Genomic DNA, 17,794 nt, shown 5'->3' on the forward strand with positions numbered 1-17,794 from the left:
TTTTTTCTTCCCTGAGCTGAAACAAGAGCTCGCTGTATATACAGCATTCCTGTCATACCCCCCTGCTTTTGCAGCAAGCAGCAGGTGAATGGCTGTCTGTCTGTTTAGTTCACAGAAGCCAGAAAGCTTGCATTGTTACTGATAAAGCAGAGTGCACACAGAAAAGGCCAACCTCTGGAAGAATGTGATATTCAGCCAGATTGTAGAGTCAAATTGAACAAGATTATGAGATCCAGGTTTCAGTGTAATATCTTACTAGTACAATAATCTTCAGCAGTTTGATTAAACATATTATTTGAGTTAATTGTTATATTATTTTTTATTCTATTTGTGTTTAACTCTGTCGACCTATCTGCACTGTATTTGGCAATGATTCTGGGGGGAATATTCATGTTTGTATATTATCTGAGCTAATTAAACGTTTTATTGTGAATTATTTTTATTCTATTTATATTTAACTCTGTTAACATTCCTGATATAAAGTTATAAAGGCAAGAGAACCTGGTGAGCAGCTCAGAGCTGAGAAATCAATATTTACTGGCCCTCTTACTGGGCACCCAGCTGGTATATACAATCCCAGAGAGGGTTTACAGCAGATAGAATCGTGGAGTGCAGTGATGCAGACAACAAACAGTTCACATCTGAACTCTACAGTTTAATCAGCTTCTCAACCAGCACGACCAGCTGAAAACCAGTAAGACACACCAGCTCTGACCTCACCTGTTGTGGCTTATCTGGTCTGTGGCACAAAGTGCTGCTCAGACAAACTGTCACCTCTCTCTGGCGGCACTGATCCACTTTTATCATTCACCATGAACCTTCAGGGAGTAATGCAGCTGTTCCAGGTACGAGGGGGCGAGTGGGTCGCTTACGGCTCTCCTCAGGAGTGAATAACCACAGCACTCTGCCAACACTCATAGAGCATTCAGTTTATTTAGTCTGCGGTAACGTGGACCAAAGACCTGGATGTTTCCACTGCAGTAGTGTTACAGCATTGAACCAGGATCAGCCTTTACTGCTTGCTGCTGTCTGTGTCTCAGGAGACTAGTAACACACAGAGAGGGGCAAGAAAGATGGTTAGGAGGAAGTAAACACATTGAGAAATGGTCATTTCATACTTTATTCGCTGTTTCTTTGAGAGAGAGAGCGAGAGAGAGAGAGAGATTGTTACCCACTATTCTTGCTCTGTGAGGAAGTGTCTTGCAGGGGTTTTGTGTTCACCTGACAGGTGTAATCCAGTAACAATCTGTCCTTTGATTGCGTTTAAAGTTTTGATCCTGTTTCTTGAGGTATCGGCCCAAGCCATTTCTCTCCTAAAATCAACAGAACAAAGAAGCTTCAGCTGGGTTAGGAACTCCCACTCACAGGAATGTGAGCAATCAGACCCGATTAACTGATGTCACTTCTCATTGCAGCACGAAAGAGTGTGTAAGTGACGTTACGCCCTCCCCCCACACACACACAGCTATAACAACAAGATTAAGAGCAACAGCTCAGAGCTGGAATTTGGATTTAGCACCTTGCTGTTGATTAAACCTCACTCACTGAAGCGTTTGTTTCAGGTTTATTTATTTCTTGGTTACGGTTTTTAAGACTCACCCAGTAAGTGTGCCAGAAGCTCAAAGCGGTCAGATCCAAAGAAGATTTCAGGTCTGCCATCGATGTGCGCGACTATCAGAGGAAATCCAAATGCCTGAGAGAGACAGAGAGCAGCGCAACATGACACATACAGGCAAAGACTGATCACACACATACACACTCATACAGAGTCAGAACTGAACATTGCAGTAGACACACAGACTGTCACACACTTACCTTGTGATTCAGTGCTTCCTGCGTCATCAGTTTCAGCTTCTCTTTCACTTCCTGTGAGACAGCCAATCCCACAAGCCTCTGCAACTGATCTGCGGGAAGTCCCGCCTTCTCTCCAGCCTGGGATGTAGAACCATCGACAAATCAGTGAGTAGGTAAAACTGAAAACTTACAAACAGACAAATCTTTGGGCTCATGCCTTCATCAGAGCTACTGGGGTAAACTATACAAAACCAAGTCAAGCAGTCAATTTAAACACACTTGAGGGTTAGTCACTTGAGTGTGGGGTTGCTCACACTGAGAACACACCCTTAGAGGTTCTGTGAAACACTTCTTAAACTAATGAGTCACAGCGGAAACATACAACAGCTGACTTAGTTTTACCAAAGAATACTACAAACCACCATCACATGGCATGAGAACTCCACTAACAATACAGTGCAATATCACAGCCCAACACCAGATGGCACTAGAATTCCATTCATATTGCAGTACAACCCAGCCAAAATCACAGCTACTCAGGTAAAACCGAGACATTTATCTACTTGCTAAAAAATACTAAACAAATAAATTAAATGTCAAAAGGTTAAAGACTAGATGGCTATTTGAATGTCTTTAATTGAAGGCATTGAGAAATACTTCTAGTTGAAACATTTGTCATTGAATTTATATTTTGTTCTAAATTTGTTTAAAATGTTACAACCCAATGCTACCCATAGACCTTTTATTTATTTTATTTTTTTGCGATTATTTATTAATCTAACAATGAACACAGAAAACATACAGGGCCCAGAGAATGCAGTGCAGTAACACAGCCTAGACACTAGGTGGCCAGGCACCCCTTACCTCTTTCAGGGACTCTGGGGTGGTGATGTCCTGGTTTTTGCTCCAGATTCTCCTCCACAGCTCCCTGGAGACCTGCTCTGTGAGCTCGGGGCTGTGCAGCTCCACTGCCGTCACGAACCGCATGGCAGACAGGCTTCCTGCCGGCACAGGAAGTGGGGTCAGCACCGGTGAGACTGTGGGTGTGTTCACAATGCTTTTTCACCGCCTGCATAGCAGACGGGGTCTGCGCCCGACGTCACCAGTCTACACAGAAGGCACATGGACAACTTTGGGAGGTTTCCCAGCAGTCGACTGAACAAACATGGAGACCGAATTGATTGATTTTCTGATTGCACTAGACTTTCACTGTTCCCATACAGCTCCATTATGACTGCATAATTTATTTATTTATGACTTATTTCAGTAACCCCAAGACCAGCTTTTATTATGAATCTGTTTAAGCAATTAAGTTACGTACATCAGTTTTATATAGAGGATATACCATACCAAAATTATAAATACATAAATACATACAGGGATAAATAAATAAATGTTGAAATAAATACATAAATTAATAAATACATGAATAAATAAATACATATAGAAATAAATAAATGTCCACGTATTTATGCATTTATTCCTGTATTTATTTATTTTTAATTTTGGCACTGAATATCGTCCATAGTTTTACTAGTCTCATTTGAAGAGTAATCGCAAAAGCATAACTGTACCAGTATTCGTCATTCACAATACAATAGTTGTAATTTATACAAGCTCTTTTTCTGTGTTATTCACACCCCCATTCTAGGTGGCGCTACCACGATCACTAATCCTGCATGTGGTTCTCTACGCGCCTCTTGCACTGGTGGGGCTCTTCCATTGTTTTGAAGATGGGTCTGTTCCAGCGCAGCACCTTTTAGAATCTGCAGGGTATGCGCAGACTCTGAGCCCAGAGAATGCATGACCTCTGTTGTCAGATCCGGCTGTGGTCAAGCAGGTTGCCGAACTTGGACAGGGTATGCGCGCAGACCAGTGTCATTTGACATAGGACCCGCGCAAACTCTCAAAAGTTTGCGCGACATAAACGCACCCACTGTCTGCACTTATCACTGTCAGCTCGAGGACTGTGCGAGACATGAAACATTCGCTTTAACAAATCTGTTACTTTAAAAACCTTTCCATCTCCTATCTTCAACATACTGAATTACTTCACTGTTTAATATCCTATAATGTGTGTCCTGAATGATTCTCTATTGCTGTTTCTAATTTGAAATTATTTGCAAGGGTTACTAAACTAAAACCCTTTTCTTTTTTAACCACTGCTTCTGAAAGACTCCTATTACATGCTGAATTCATTTTAGAAAGTCTTAGTGAGTGGTTTTAGAAGTGACCACTAGAGTGTGCACCTGTTATTTCTGCCCCCTTGCAAGCATAAGCAACTGTGAATTAGTAAACAGGAAATCTACAAACACAAAACATAGTTTCAGAGGGGACAGCAATTACAGCTGCACAACCCCTCCTGTTCATTTATCCTTACAAGGTACACAGTCAAACACACACATTTCCTATTCGAAACTCCATAGGGGAATGGATCAGCACAATCATGACCACTGGGGATGAATCTCATCCTTTGCATTCAAAGTGTTCTTTAAACCACGTGGAATGGATCTCTGGCAAGGTAATATAATGACATCAGCATACGACTTACAGTGCCTATAGAAAGTCTATACCCGCTTTCCAAATTTTCACCATTTGTTGCCTTAGAGCCTGGAATTATAATGCATTGAAATAGTTTTTCTTTTTCATTTATCTACACATCCTACCCCACAACTTCCAATTGAAAAAAATATTCTAGAAAATTTATTAAAAATAAAAACTTAAATAGCTTGTAATAGCAATCCTAGATTAATCTAAATTAACTAAATTAAATTAACTAACCAATCGCCTTTAAGTTAAGTGGCCTACACCTGTGTTAAACTATAGTGATTCACATGATTTCAAGATAAATTCAGCAGTTCCTGTACGTTCCCTCTGCTGGGTAGGGCATTTCAACAAAAAGACTCAACCATGAGCACCAAGGATCTTTCAAAAGAACTCCGGGACAAAGTTGAAAGGCACAGATCAGAAGATGGGCATAAAAAAATATCAAGGCCTTAAATATCACTTGCAGCACAGTCAGGACAATTATTAAGACGTGGAAGGTGTATGGCACCACCAAGACTCTGCCTAGATCAGGCCGTCCCCCCAAACTGGATGACTGAGCAAGAAGGAGACTGATCAGAGCGGCTACCAAAATGCCAATGGCAACTTTGCAAGAGCTACAGGCTTTTCTGGCCAAGACTGGTCAAATTGTGCATGTGACAACAATATCCCAAGCACTCCACAAATCTGGCCTGTATGGTAGGGTGGCAAGAACAAAGCCCACCTTGAATCCCTTTTTGAAGTATGCAAAAAAACACTAAGGAGATTCTGCAGCCATGTGGCATAAGTTTTGTGGTCTGACGAAACTAAAATTGAACTTTTTCTGGCCTAAATGCAAAGCGTTATGTTTGGCGCAAACCCAACAGAGCACATCACCCAAAGTACACCATCTCTACTGTGAAGCATGTTGGTGGCAGCATCATGTTATGGGGATGTTTCTCATCGACAGGGACTGGGGCACTTGTCTGGCTAGAAGGGAAAATGAATGGAGCAAAGTACAGAGAAGTCCTTGAGGAAAACCTGCTGCCCTCTGCAAGAAAGCTGAAACTGGGACTGAAGTTCACCTTTCAGCATGACAAAGACCCAAACACACACTCAAAGCTACACTGGAGTCGCTAAAGAACAAAAAGGTAAATGTCCTTGAGTGGCTGAGTCAGAGCTGACCTAAATCCAATCGAAAATTTGTGGCATGACGTGAAGATTGCTGTCCATCAACGCTCCCCAAAGAACTTGACAGAGCTTGAACAGTTTTGTAAAGTAGAGTGGTAAAATATTGCCAAATCCAGGTGTGCAAAGTTGGTAGAGACCTATCCCAACAGACTCACAGCTGTAATTGCTGCCAAAGGTGTTTCCACCAAGTATTAATTCAGAGGGGTGAAAACTTATCCAATTATGATCTTTCAGTTTTGTATTTTTAATATAAAACTTTTTTCCCCTTAACAGTGTGGAGTATGGTGTGTAGATAAATTGAACAACAATCCTCATTTAAATGCATGAAACTCTGAGGCACAAAATGTGAAAAAAGTTCAAGGGGGTGTAGACACTCTATAGGCACTGAACATTCTTACCACTCGGCTGCAGGGCTTGCTCTTTAGTTGAATGGTAAGGCTTTCATTGTTTAACCATGAAGTTAGCAGTTCATGTCCCGCTCTTTGCCTCCCCATTCAATTCAATGGGCTGAGACGCCAAGTCATTACACCTGCTCCATAGACCTAAATTTTCTTACTGTAATAACTGTGTGGACCAGTTGGTCCATTTAACGTCTGTAGGTGCACACAGACAGACAGACAGACAGACCTTTCTCAAACATGGCTTCGAAGGGGTTGCTGGGAGCCTGGATCGGCACTTTGCAGTAGGAGGCGAGTCTCTGCAGGTCCTTCGTCATGTACAGGAATTTATTGGGGACCAATCCTGGGGGTTTGTTACCTGAAATATACAGAGAAGCACACAGAGAGAGACCATGAGCATGAGACACTCATCCCGTCACAGAGCCCCACAGAGTGGATCACCATGAGCACTACATGCACTGTAAAAGCACTGTGTGACATTAGGGATGGAAATGAGACTCCCATTGCATAGACATGTGATGCATTACTGGTTTTACTATGAGTTCAAGAAGAAACAGCTGAGCTTGTTACCGCTACACTGTGGTGAATCAAGTGTGCAGTAAAACTGTGAATGGGTGAAACTGATATGCAACGACTCTTACTCCCATCCCTGTGACATACAGGCAGACAGATTTACAGATGCCTCCAGGTACCCTCAGATTACTGTGAAAGAATGTCCTTACCAAGTTTCTCCCCTCTCTCTCTACCCCCACCCTGTCCCATCCATCCCTCTTCTCCTTTCTCTTCCCCATCTCTCCTTCACTCTCTCCACTTATTTTCTCCCCCTCATCCCCCTCCCTGATACCCTCTCTCCCATTCTCTCTCACTCACCAGATCCGTGCATCACTCCCCCTAAGAAGGCAGGTCTCAGTTTGAGATCTATGTTCCAGACATTTCTGTAGCGACACAAGACCTTGAAAGAAGAAACCAAAACAACAGTGAAGCCTAATGCAAGAGGAACGGCATCTATACACTACGGTTTGTACACTTAAAGCAATAGCACCCCCTGCTGCATTAGATAGTAGCAGGATCACAGTTTAGTTGACATGAGAGTGGCAGAAAGAGTGATAGAGAGCTTCAAGGAGGGAGGAAGTTTGTGGTCCTGCTTGCCCACAGCTAAAACTACCTGCGGGAATGGAAACAAACTGGACAGCCAGCACTGCCTGCATTGTTTCTGATGAAGCAGATTGTTGTATCTACATTGCTGTCACAGAATGTTTTTAAAATACAGCTCTATAGTTAATTTTAAGAGTTTAAAAGTAAAACAGTATTACAATTCTGAGCTGTTGCATCGAATTCGGTACCTACCTCAAACCCGATCCAAGAATACGGCGATACCACGTCGTAGAAAAGTTCAACCAATATTTTTGTGCCTGACATTGGTGTTTTTATGTTTTTTGTTGTCTTAGAAACTACACAAAACAAAAACAAATGCGAGTGTCTTTTCGTTTGAGCGCTTGTTTCTACGACCTGGAATTTGTCCTCTGACGAGCAGTGTCGTTCGTGTCTGTAATTAGGGAGGTCAATCGTAATTTTAAATTTTAATAAAATAAACAATGAATTGGCTTTTGCAATCAGTTTTCATTTAACTAAGTCATATCTAACATGAAAACACCTCAACAAATATTTTTAAACGTTTATAAAACCTTTTTAACGCACCAGAATTAGCTTCCTGTTTGGCAGGCCGCCATCTTTTTTTTTTATATTATATTATATATATATATCTATCACCGTATTTATATTTTTTGTATACTATATATATATATCTTATATATATATATATATTTTAAGCGCCTGTCAGTTCTAAGCTTTCATAATAATGTCCTCCCGTTTAATTGTATTCAATCAGTTACACATGTGTTTGTTTTTTTTTTGTTTGTTTTTTTTTTTTTTTTACTTTACTTTGAAGTGATTGGCAGTTTACAATGGGAGGATCAAACTTTCATGTAAAGAAACTGCCCTTCTAAACCTCCCTCTCTGACGTAAGGGTTGCCATTGTGTAGGCGTGTCAGCTGTGCACTAAGTCCGCCCAGCAAATATGTAATAGAGTCATTTTTAAAGCGTTGTGATTTATCAACTGTATCTAGAAACCTAGTATTTTAGGCTTACACAGAAGGGCTCCGTATAAACTATCTTTATATATATATATATCTATATATTATATATATATATATATATATATATATATATATATATATATATATATATATATATACACACACACACACACATACATACAGCTCTGCAAAAACAGACCACTGCAAAATTATCAGTTTCTCTGGTTTTACTATTTAAGAGTTCAGAAATCAATATTTGGTGGAATAACCCTGATTTTCAAGCACAGCTTTCATGCGTCTTGGCATGCTCTCCACCAGTCTTTCACACTGATATTGGTTGACTTTATACCACTCCTGGCGCAAAAATTCAAGCAGCTTGGCTTTGTTTGATGGCTTGTGACCATCCATCTTCCTCTTGATCACATTCCAGAGGTTTTCAATGGGGTTCAGGTCTGGAGATTGGGCTGGCCATGACAGGGTCTTGATCTGGTGGTCCTCCATCCACACCTTGATTGATCTGGCTGTGTGGCATGGCGCATTGTCCTGCTGGAAAAAACAATCCTCAGAGTGGGGGAACTTTGTCAGAGCAGAAGGAAGCAAGTTTTCCTCCAGGACAACCTTGTACTTGGCTTGCCAAAGCTGCCCGATTCCAGCCTTGCTGAAGCATCCCCAGATCATCACTGATCCTCCACCACATTTCACAGTGGGTACGAGACACTGTGGCTTGTAGGCCTCTCCAGGTCTCTGTCTAACCATCAGATGACCAGGTGTTGGGCAAAGCTGAAAATCGGACTCATCTGGGGGTGCTTCAGCAAGGCTGGAATCGGGCAGATTTGTCTTTGTGAAGGACACATGTTCCCCAACTCTGAGGATTGGTTTTTCCAGCAGGACAATGTTCCATGCCACACAGCCAGGTCATTCAAGGTGTGGATGGAGGACCACCAGATCAAGACCCTGTCATGGCCAGCCCAATCTCCAGACCTGAACCCCATTGAAAACCTTTGGAATGTGATCAAGAGGAAGATGGATGGTCACAAGCCATCAAACAAAGCCAAGCTGCTTGAATTTTTGCACCAGGAGTGGCATAAAGTCACCCAACATCAATGTGAAAGACTGGTGGAGAGCATGCCAAGACGCATGAAAGCTGTGCTTGAAAATCAGGGTTATTCCACCAAATATTGATTTCTGAACTCTTCTTAAGTTAAAACATTAGTATTGTGTTGTTTAAAAATGAATATGAACTTATTTTCTTTGCATTATTCGAGGTCTGACAACACTGCATCTTTTTTTGTTAATTTGACCAGTTGTCATTTTCTGCAAATAAATGCTCTAAATGACAATATTTTTATTTGGAATTTGGGAGAAATGTTGTCAGTAGTTTATAGAATAAAACAAAAATGTTCATTTTACCCAAACACATACCTATAAATAGTAAAACAAGAGAAATTGATAATTTTGCGGTGGTCTCTTAATTTTTTCCAGAGCTGTGTATATATATATATATATATATATATATATATATATATATATATATATTATATATATATATATACACACACACACACACACACACACACACACACACACACACCACACACACACACCTACCGGTCAAAAGTTTTAGAACACCTCCATTTTTCCAGTTTTTGTTGAAATTTCCATAGTTTAATGTCTCAATGTACTCTGAAATTAATGCATAGAACAAATAAACAATTGGAGATAAAAAAAGAAATCATGGAATCGTTTTGTTTAACAAAATTTCATCTAAATTTTTGACTCAAAGTAGCCACCTTTTGCAGATATAACAGCCAAACACACTTGTGGCATTCTTTCTATAATGGAAATCAAATATTGTTCGGAAAGTTCTTCCCAACACTGTTGCAGAAGTTCCCACAAATGTGTTGCACTTGTAGGTTGCTTTGCTTTCACCCTTCTGTCCAGTTCATCCCAAACCAGCTCGATGGGGTTTAAGTCTGGAGACTGCTCTGGCCATTTCATGATTTGAAGCCTACCGTCTTGTTCTTTTCTTCTAAGGTAGTTCTGACATAGCCTGGAGGTATGTTTTGGGTCATTATCTTGCTGTAGGATGAACCCCTGACCAACTAGACGTATACCAGAGGGTATTGCATGGCGCTGCAAAATGCTGTGGTAGCCGTTTTGGTTCAGGGTGCCACTCACTCTGTGCAAGTCGCTGACTCTGGATCCAGCAAAAGAGCCCCAGACCATCACTCTTTCTCCTCCATGTTTGACACTTGGTGTCACACATCGAGGAACCATCCTTTCGCATACTTGACGGTGTACAAAAACCCTGCGTGATGAACCGAAGATTTCAAATTTTGACTCATCGGTCCATAAGAACTTCTTCCAGTCTTCAGTAGTCCACTGGCGGTGATTCATGGCGCAGGCAAGCCTCTTTTTCTTATTTTGTCATCTTAGCAATGGCTTTCTTACTGCCACTCGACCTGTCAAACCTGCAGCTCGAAGTCTTCTCTTCACAGTTGAAACTGAGACTTGCTTACTTCGACCAGTGTTAAGCTGCGCTTGAAGCTGTTGTCCTGTGAGCCGCCTATCATGCAAGCTGTTGACTCTCAGAAACTTGTCTTCTGATTCTGTTGTGGCTTTGGGTCTGCCAGACCTCTTCCTGTCAGAGTCTCCTCCAGTTTCCAAGTGGCTTTTGATGGTGTAGAAACTGTACTCACTGATACCTTGGCTTTGTTGCAATTTCTCTAAAGGAAAGACCTACACCTTTAAGGGTTATAATGGTCTGTCTGTCTTCCTTTGTTAATTTCCTTTTTCTTGCCATTATGATAGCTATATACTACTTCCTGCAGTACAATACTGTCCAAATAATGCTTAAGAGGGTGTAGTAACACAGTCTGTTCCAACACTGCTTTTAAACAGACAGAGGGTTTGTAAGTAATCAACAAAAGTTGGGACACCTGTAGGAATTGTTAGCATCAACTTTCAAGGCTTAATTTACTTCCATTGCTGCAGAACAGCTGTAAGTTGTTAACCCATTACTTGTTCCCTGAAAAAAGCCTTTTTGTATAACTCTGAAATGTACATTATTTTTCAGTTTTTGGTAACCTAAACATATTTTTTTTAACCTCTGGCAGTTTATCGCTTACCTTTGTACCATTTCAGGTTATTCACTGGATGTGAATTGCTTAAATTTCAATAAAAACTGGAAAAATGGGGGTGTTCTAAAACTTTTGACCAGTAGTGTGTGTGTGTGTGTGTGTGGTGTATATATATATATATATATATATATATATATATATATATATATATATATATATATATATATATATATATATATAGTACTGTGCAAAACTTTTAGGCAGGTGTGAAGAAATGCTGTAAAGTAAGAATGCTTTCAAAAATAGATGTGTTAATAGTTTATATTTATCAATTAACAAAATGCAAAGTGAGTGAACAAAAGAAAAATCTACATCAAATCGATATTTGCTGTGACCACCCTTTGCCTTCAAAGCAGCATAAATTCTTCTAGGTACACTTGCACACAGTTTTTGAAGGAACTCGGCAGGTAGGTTGACCCAGACATTTTGGAGAACTAACCACAGTTCTTATGTGGATCTAGGCAGTCTCAGTTGCTTCTCTCTCTTCATGTAATCCCAGACAGACTTGATGATGTTGAGATTAGGGCTCTGTGGGGGCCATACCATCACTTCCAGGACTTCTTCTTCTTCTTTACACTGAAAATAGTTCTTAATGACTTTTGCTGTATGTTTGGGGCCATTGTCATGTTGCAGAATAAATTTGGGGACAATCAGATGCCTCCCTGATGATATTGCATGATGGATAAGTATCTGCCTGTACTTCTCAGCATTGAGGATACCATTAATTCTGACCAAATCCCCAACTCCATTTGCAGAAGTGCAGCCCCAAACTTGCAAGGAACCTCCACAATGCTTCACTGTTGCCTGCAGACACTCATATGTGTACCACTCTCCAGCCCTTCGGTGAACAAACTGCCTTCTGCTACTGCCAAATATTTCAAATTTTGAATCATCAGTCAGTTCACTTGCTGCCATTTTTCTGCACCCCAGTTCCTGTGTTTTCTTGCATAGTTGAGTCGCTTGACCTTGTTTCCATGTCGGAGGTATGGCTTTTTGGCCGCAAGTCTTCCATGAAGGCCACTTCTGACTAGACTTCTCCGGACAGTAGATCGGTGTACCAGGGTCCCACCTTTTTCTGCCAATTCTGAGCTGATGGCACTGCTGGACATCTCCGATTGCAAAGTGAAGTAAGCATGATGTGTTTTTCATCTGACCACTGCGTCTCAACGTTGCCCGTTTCTTTGTGTTTCTTCAAAAGAGCTTGGACAGCACATCTGGAAACCCCTGTCTGCCTTGAAATTTCTGCCTGGGAGAAATTTTGCTGATGCAGTATAACTACCTTGTGTCTTGTTGCTGTGCTCAGTCTTGCCATGGTGTATGACTTTTGACAGTAAACTGTCTTCAGCAACCTCACCTTGTTAGCTGAGTTTGGCTGTTCCTCACCCAGTTTTATTCCTCCTACACAGCTGTTTATGTTTCAGTTAATGATTGTGTTTCAACCTACATACTGAATTGATGAACATTAGCACCTGTTTGATATAATTGTTTAATCATACACCTGACTATATGCCTACAAAATCCCTGACTTTGTGTAAGTGTACCTAGAAGAATTGATGCTGTTTTGAAGGCAAAGGGTGGTCACACCAAATATGGCTTTGATTTAGATTTTTCTTCTGTTCACTCACTTTGCATTTAGTTAATTGTTAAATATAATCTATTAACATGTCTATTTTTGAAAGTATTCTTACTTTACAGCATTTTTTCACACCTGCCTAAAACTTTTGCACAGTACTGTGTATATGTATATATATATATATATATATATATATATATATATATATATATATATATATATATATAATATATATATATGTGTCGGGGGGGTTGTACCAACATTATGTAACATCCACAAAACTATTATACCATAATATCGGTAATTCACGGTTTGGCTTCATACAAAACATCGCTGAAAAAAATAGCAAACAAACCATGGGCCATTTTCATTGACCGTGTTTAACTAATCTTAGATTACTTTAAATAAAATAACATTTAATAGTCAAGGTTAAGGATAATCAGGATCTGTGAAAATGGCTGGTATGTGTTTTATTTTATTTTTCTTTAAAAAATAAATCCTTAACTCATTGAAATATTACTTTACTGTCCCGTGTTTAAATTCTATGAAACATTTATCATGGTTTGTCATGTTATCTAAAACATACCACCACATACTTGTCCATTTGCCTTAAAATCCTAATTTGACATTATCTTCTGTGTGTATACAAGATCCTGGTGTAATTGGGGTTTATCTCTATACAAAAGTATGTGCACGTCATACAATCTTGTATGCATGTTCTGTGGTTTAATAATCAGTATAAATGATCAATGTCTTAATAAGTATTTCATATTCTATCTTCTGCTCTTCACACTGGGATAGCTCTTCTTTTACCTGTAGCCCAAGCCATACCTTCTAAATATATTATACTATTAGTGTAGTAATAACAACTAAATGTTGAAATAAGGTGAAATTCCTTTCTTTTTTTTTTAAACAGCATAGAAACATAAAAAAATATAGTAGGACATATTTAGTCCATTATTTTAAGAGGTTAAACTGCTATTTTGTAATATTAGCAAATAGTATGTACAATACTTACGTTGTCAACAAGCCTTTTACAGAAAATTGTGGCACTTTGTATTACATTGTATTACAAGACAATAGGGAAAGAGTGCATTTTGTTCTAACAAAGGAGTTACAAAATAAAAACATAAAATAAAATGTATAAATGAAGGCATACATAAAAAGGTGGCAGCTCTAAACCCCCAAAAATAAAATAATTAAATTTAAAAGAGCTAGTAATGATGAAGAATGTTAAATCATGCCTTGTTAAATCATCCCACAACTTCTTACTGCAGTTTCTGAACTGTGCAAACATTCTCTTTATGTTCGTGCAAACTGTGCTTTTGAGATTAATTTCATCCTCCGCATTTCTGATACCATGATTGAATTTAGTTTTTAAAATTTTAAACACTGCATTCTGAAACACACTGGTATCTTTTAGCAAATGTATAGATGTCTATCATCACCCCATTTGTTAACAATAGCAAGTCCAATTTAAGCCCTGCTTCATCAGTATTTGTGCCTTGAAGATTTATCCCTAATTCTGCACAAAATGCAAACCGCTGCTTCCCCTTACCACTGTTTCCTGCCCTCTCGCTTTAACTCGCTCCACTTGAACTGGCACTTGTTGCCATTGTCACAGCTAGCAAAGACTGACTAAAAACCGACAGGCGCCAGTGAAAACATTCAACGCGCGTCACTTAATCCAACTCCTCTATCTCCAAGGCCACAAATCACAGGTTAATAGTTCAAAGATGTTTATGTTTTTGGGACACAGCCCTATCAAATCATGTTTTTTTTTTTTTTTTAATGCTTTAAGAAGGTTACAGTGAAGAACTTATCTGAAGCAGCAGAAAGGAGCAGCAAGTGGTTGTGGTTGAGATGGAAAGATTCTGGACCGATGATGGAAGGTGCCCACTTGAAGACCCCAGAGATGTACTCTACTTAGCTCAGCCATTGTGTGTGCTGATGCGCTGGGGAAGCAAAATAAGCTCATCCCTTGGAGCCAGCATTACACTTCAACAATCAATACCAGACAGAAGGATATCTGCATCATCAGATGGAAAGCAACGCAAATGGATGGAGATGCAGGTGGATCGCCTTAGTTTACTCTGTCTTAGTTAATGCTTATCTTGGTGAGAGCCGAGTTCAAATCAACATGATGTTTAATATCTACTCTCATGTAATGGTAATCAATCTTAAAATATAAAAAAAAAAAAAAAAAAAAAAATTTAATATTTTTTAATATGGTAAGTTTCGTGTTGCAATTTTAGACCTTAGTAAAACAAAATCAACTCAAACATACGTAAATATTTTGACACACACTTGTAGTTGATATAATTATATATGAATATATAGTTATATATTTTAAGTCATGATAACTGTGATAATCTTACAACGATTTCAAAATGGCTTCATTCGTGATGCGCACTCCCATAGGAGCCAAAGTCGCCCATGCTGTGTTCGCCGGCCCTACTCTAATTCTGTGATTTAGCTGCCTGTACAGTTGTAATTAGTGTTGTTACAGAGTTGCCTAGTGTAGAATGAAATAAATATATTATACATAAACCATATGCAACCCAAGTTAATGTAACCGTTAAACAGGTGAGATTTCTAACAAGTTAATGTTATAATTATTAAGTTAAAAGTTTGTCGTTTTGTACAAACAGTCGTTCTCTGTTCTCTAAAACAAAGTATGTGTTGACTTCATCATGCTCAGTAATAATTTTAAACCAAACAATTCAAAACACCAAGATTATAACTCTACAGTAGTTTGTTTTTTACAGTGTTGTGGTGTAGTCAAAACACGATAGAAAACACTGTGAAGCTGATTCCATTTTGGCTATGATTCTGATACAATCTGGTAGACTGAACTATAAAGCCAACATGGTGACGAAAACATTGCACCTCTTATAAACGATCCCTGCATTTTACGTCTCCGACTCTGTACATGATGTACAGGTATGAGTATATTAGTTCCACTAGCATGCCCCCTTCAGGTCGAGGTCCAGAAATGTGTACATCAAATAAAATGTAAAATGTATCAAATTACTTTTGTTTATAATGACAAAAATGTAGTTTCAAATAATGATGTTTATTTATCATATTATAAACTGTGTAAAATGTAGGGGAATAAAAACATTAAAATAAAAAATATAATTGAACGTATTTGCTTGTGTTATTCTTAAATGTAAACTAAAGAAAAAACAAAAACAAGCTCATATGTGTCTTATTAAACTGATGAGTGTCTCATGCTCGTGGCTACTGTTTGTGTGCTTTTCTGTATGTTTCAGGTAACAAGCCCCCAGGATTGGTCCCCAAGAAGTCCCTGTACAGGATAAAGGACTTGCAGAGACTCGCCTCCTATAGCAAAGTGCCTATTCAGGCTCCCAGCAACCCCTTCGAAGCCATGTTTGAGAAAGGTCTGTCTGTCTGTGTGCACGTGCAGACATTAAATGGACTGACTGGTCCAGGGCCAGCGTAAGGGGGGGCGCGAGGGATGTGACTGCACCCGGACCAAGCCTCTGCTGGGTCCCATACCAAAGATATTCTATAATATCTTTGCCCATACCAATTTTTTTTTCTAAGTCCATTATCAAAAAACCAAATAAAAAAACTGTTCTCCCAATGGTTAAAAAATAAACAGTGGCAAAGTTGTACTGTCAGTCAAAACACATGTTATCAAATCAGAGCTAAGTAGGTGGGACTTTATAACAGATCAGTGTCGATTAAAAAACAGCAGACTCTTCAATTTACGGGGGGGGGGGGGGGGGAATTTCTTTCACAGCTGCTGTTTATATAGATTATAACAAACAGCTTACTAACAAGGTAATCATAAATACTTCTGAAAAAAAGGCCTATCAGCCAACTTTAATTCTCTGTGTGAACTCCTATATCACACCCCAATTTTCCATAATAGACTTGCCTAGTAAAAAAAATAAAAAAGCTTTTCCACAGTTGTAATAAGTACATAAGTATTCACCCCCTTTGCTATGACACACCTAAATAAGCTCTGGTGCAACCAATTGTCTTTAGAAGTCACATAATTAGTTGAATGGAGTCCACCTGTGTGCAATAAAGGTGTTTCACAGGATTTCGGGTTAAATACACCTGTCTCTGGGAGGTCCAACAGTTAGATAGTACATTTTCAAACAAAAACTACATCATGAAGACAAAGGAACATTCAAAGCAAATCCAGAATAAGTTTCTTCAAAAGCACCAATCAGTTGTAGGATATAAGAACATTTCCAAGGCATTGAATATCCCCCAGAGCACAGTAAAGTCCATTATTAAGAAATGGAGAGAATATGGCACAACTGTGAATCTGTCTAGAACAGGCCGTCCTCAAAAACTGAGTATCTGGGTGAGAAGAGCACTAGTCAGGGAGGCCACCAAGAGGCTGTCACAAAGACGGCCGGAGTGGGTGGCATCAGACCAGAAGCAGGAAAATGAACAAAACAGGACAGATGAGTTGAAATGATGGTGGCGCTTGCTGGCGCCGGTTTATTGAAAAATAAAACAGGTTTAACAAACACGAAAACACAGGACACGGCACTCTACACCAAAATAAATAGACAAACAAAAACGGACTAACACTTAACAAAACGATGCGCGGACAGACACACTGACAAACACGGTGAGTTGATAAATTAACAAGTATCGTGCTGGTCCTACCAGCACGCAATAGCAATTGTAATTCTCCTACTCTCTCTCCCGTTCTCCACTCACCGAACACCCAACCCTGAATATGTGACAACGTGCTTATATATATACTGTTGTGCTGGGATTCAATTACCTATTAATTATTCACTTGAATCCCAGCACGTGAATTAATAAAGTGCAATTCCCCGTGCTCACATATTACTACATTTTACTTGCACGTGAATTGCTGTGCAATCCTCGTGCCTAAATACACATATACATTTTAAACACTTGTGTTACACAGACCCATTTATATCCCGTGTACCAATGTCTATACACCAACATTTAAACACACCACATGCAACTCATAACAGATAATATACACAGGGGCGGGCACTTCGTCACAGAGGCCTATGGCAATTCTAAAGGAGTTACAGTCTTCCATGGCTGAGCTGG

At 39.4% G+C, this 17,794-nt stretch overlaps 1 protein-coding gene across 2 annotated transcripts; it reads right to left on the reverse strand.

Annotated features, from left to right (window-relative positions):
* Positions 1 to 914: 914 nt before the first annotated feature.
* Positions 915 to 7,652, reverse strand: LOC121325379 (glutathione S-transferase kappa 1-like). 2 transcript variants are annotated; one of them, XR_005951333.1, is made up of 8 exons: positions 7,254 to 7,652; positions 6,777 to 6,858; positions 6,136 to 6,264; positions 2,659 to 2,795; positions 1,816 to 1,932; positions 1,600 to 1,693; positions 1,176 to 1,313; positions 915 to 1,044 (listed from the first exon to the last, which is right to left on the reverse strand). XR_005951333.1 is itself a non-coding variant. In XM_041267827.1 (7 exons), exons 1-7 carry the CDS (start codon positions 7,323 to 7,325, stop codon positions 1,264 to 1,266), a joined length of 681 nt encoding a protein of 226 aa, XP_041123761.1. In that variant the 5' UTR covers positions 7,326 to 7,652; the 3' UTR covers positions 1,107 to 1,263. The 2 variants fall into 2 exon arrangements, 1 of the variants encoding a protein (XP_041123761.1); XM_041267827.1 differs by lacking the exon at positions 915 to 1,044 and having other exon boundaries at positions 1,107 to 1,313.
* Between the last annotated feature and the right edge of the window lie 10,142 nt (positions 7,653 to 17,794).

This window comes from Polyodon spathula, chromosome 13 (assembly GCF_017654505.1).
Source record: "Polyodon spathula isolate WHYD16114869_AA chromosome 13, ASM1765450v1, whole genome shotgun sequence".
Classification (NCBI taxonomy): Eukaryota; Metazoa; Chordata; class Actinopteri; order Acipenseriformes; family Polyodontidae; genus Polyodon; species Polyodon spathula.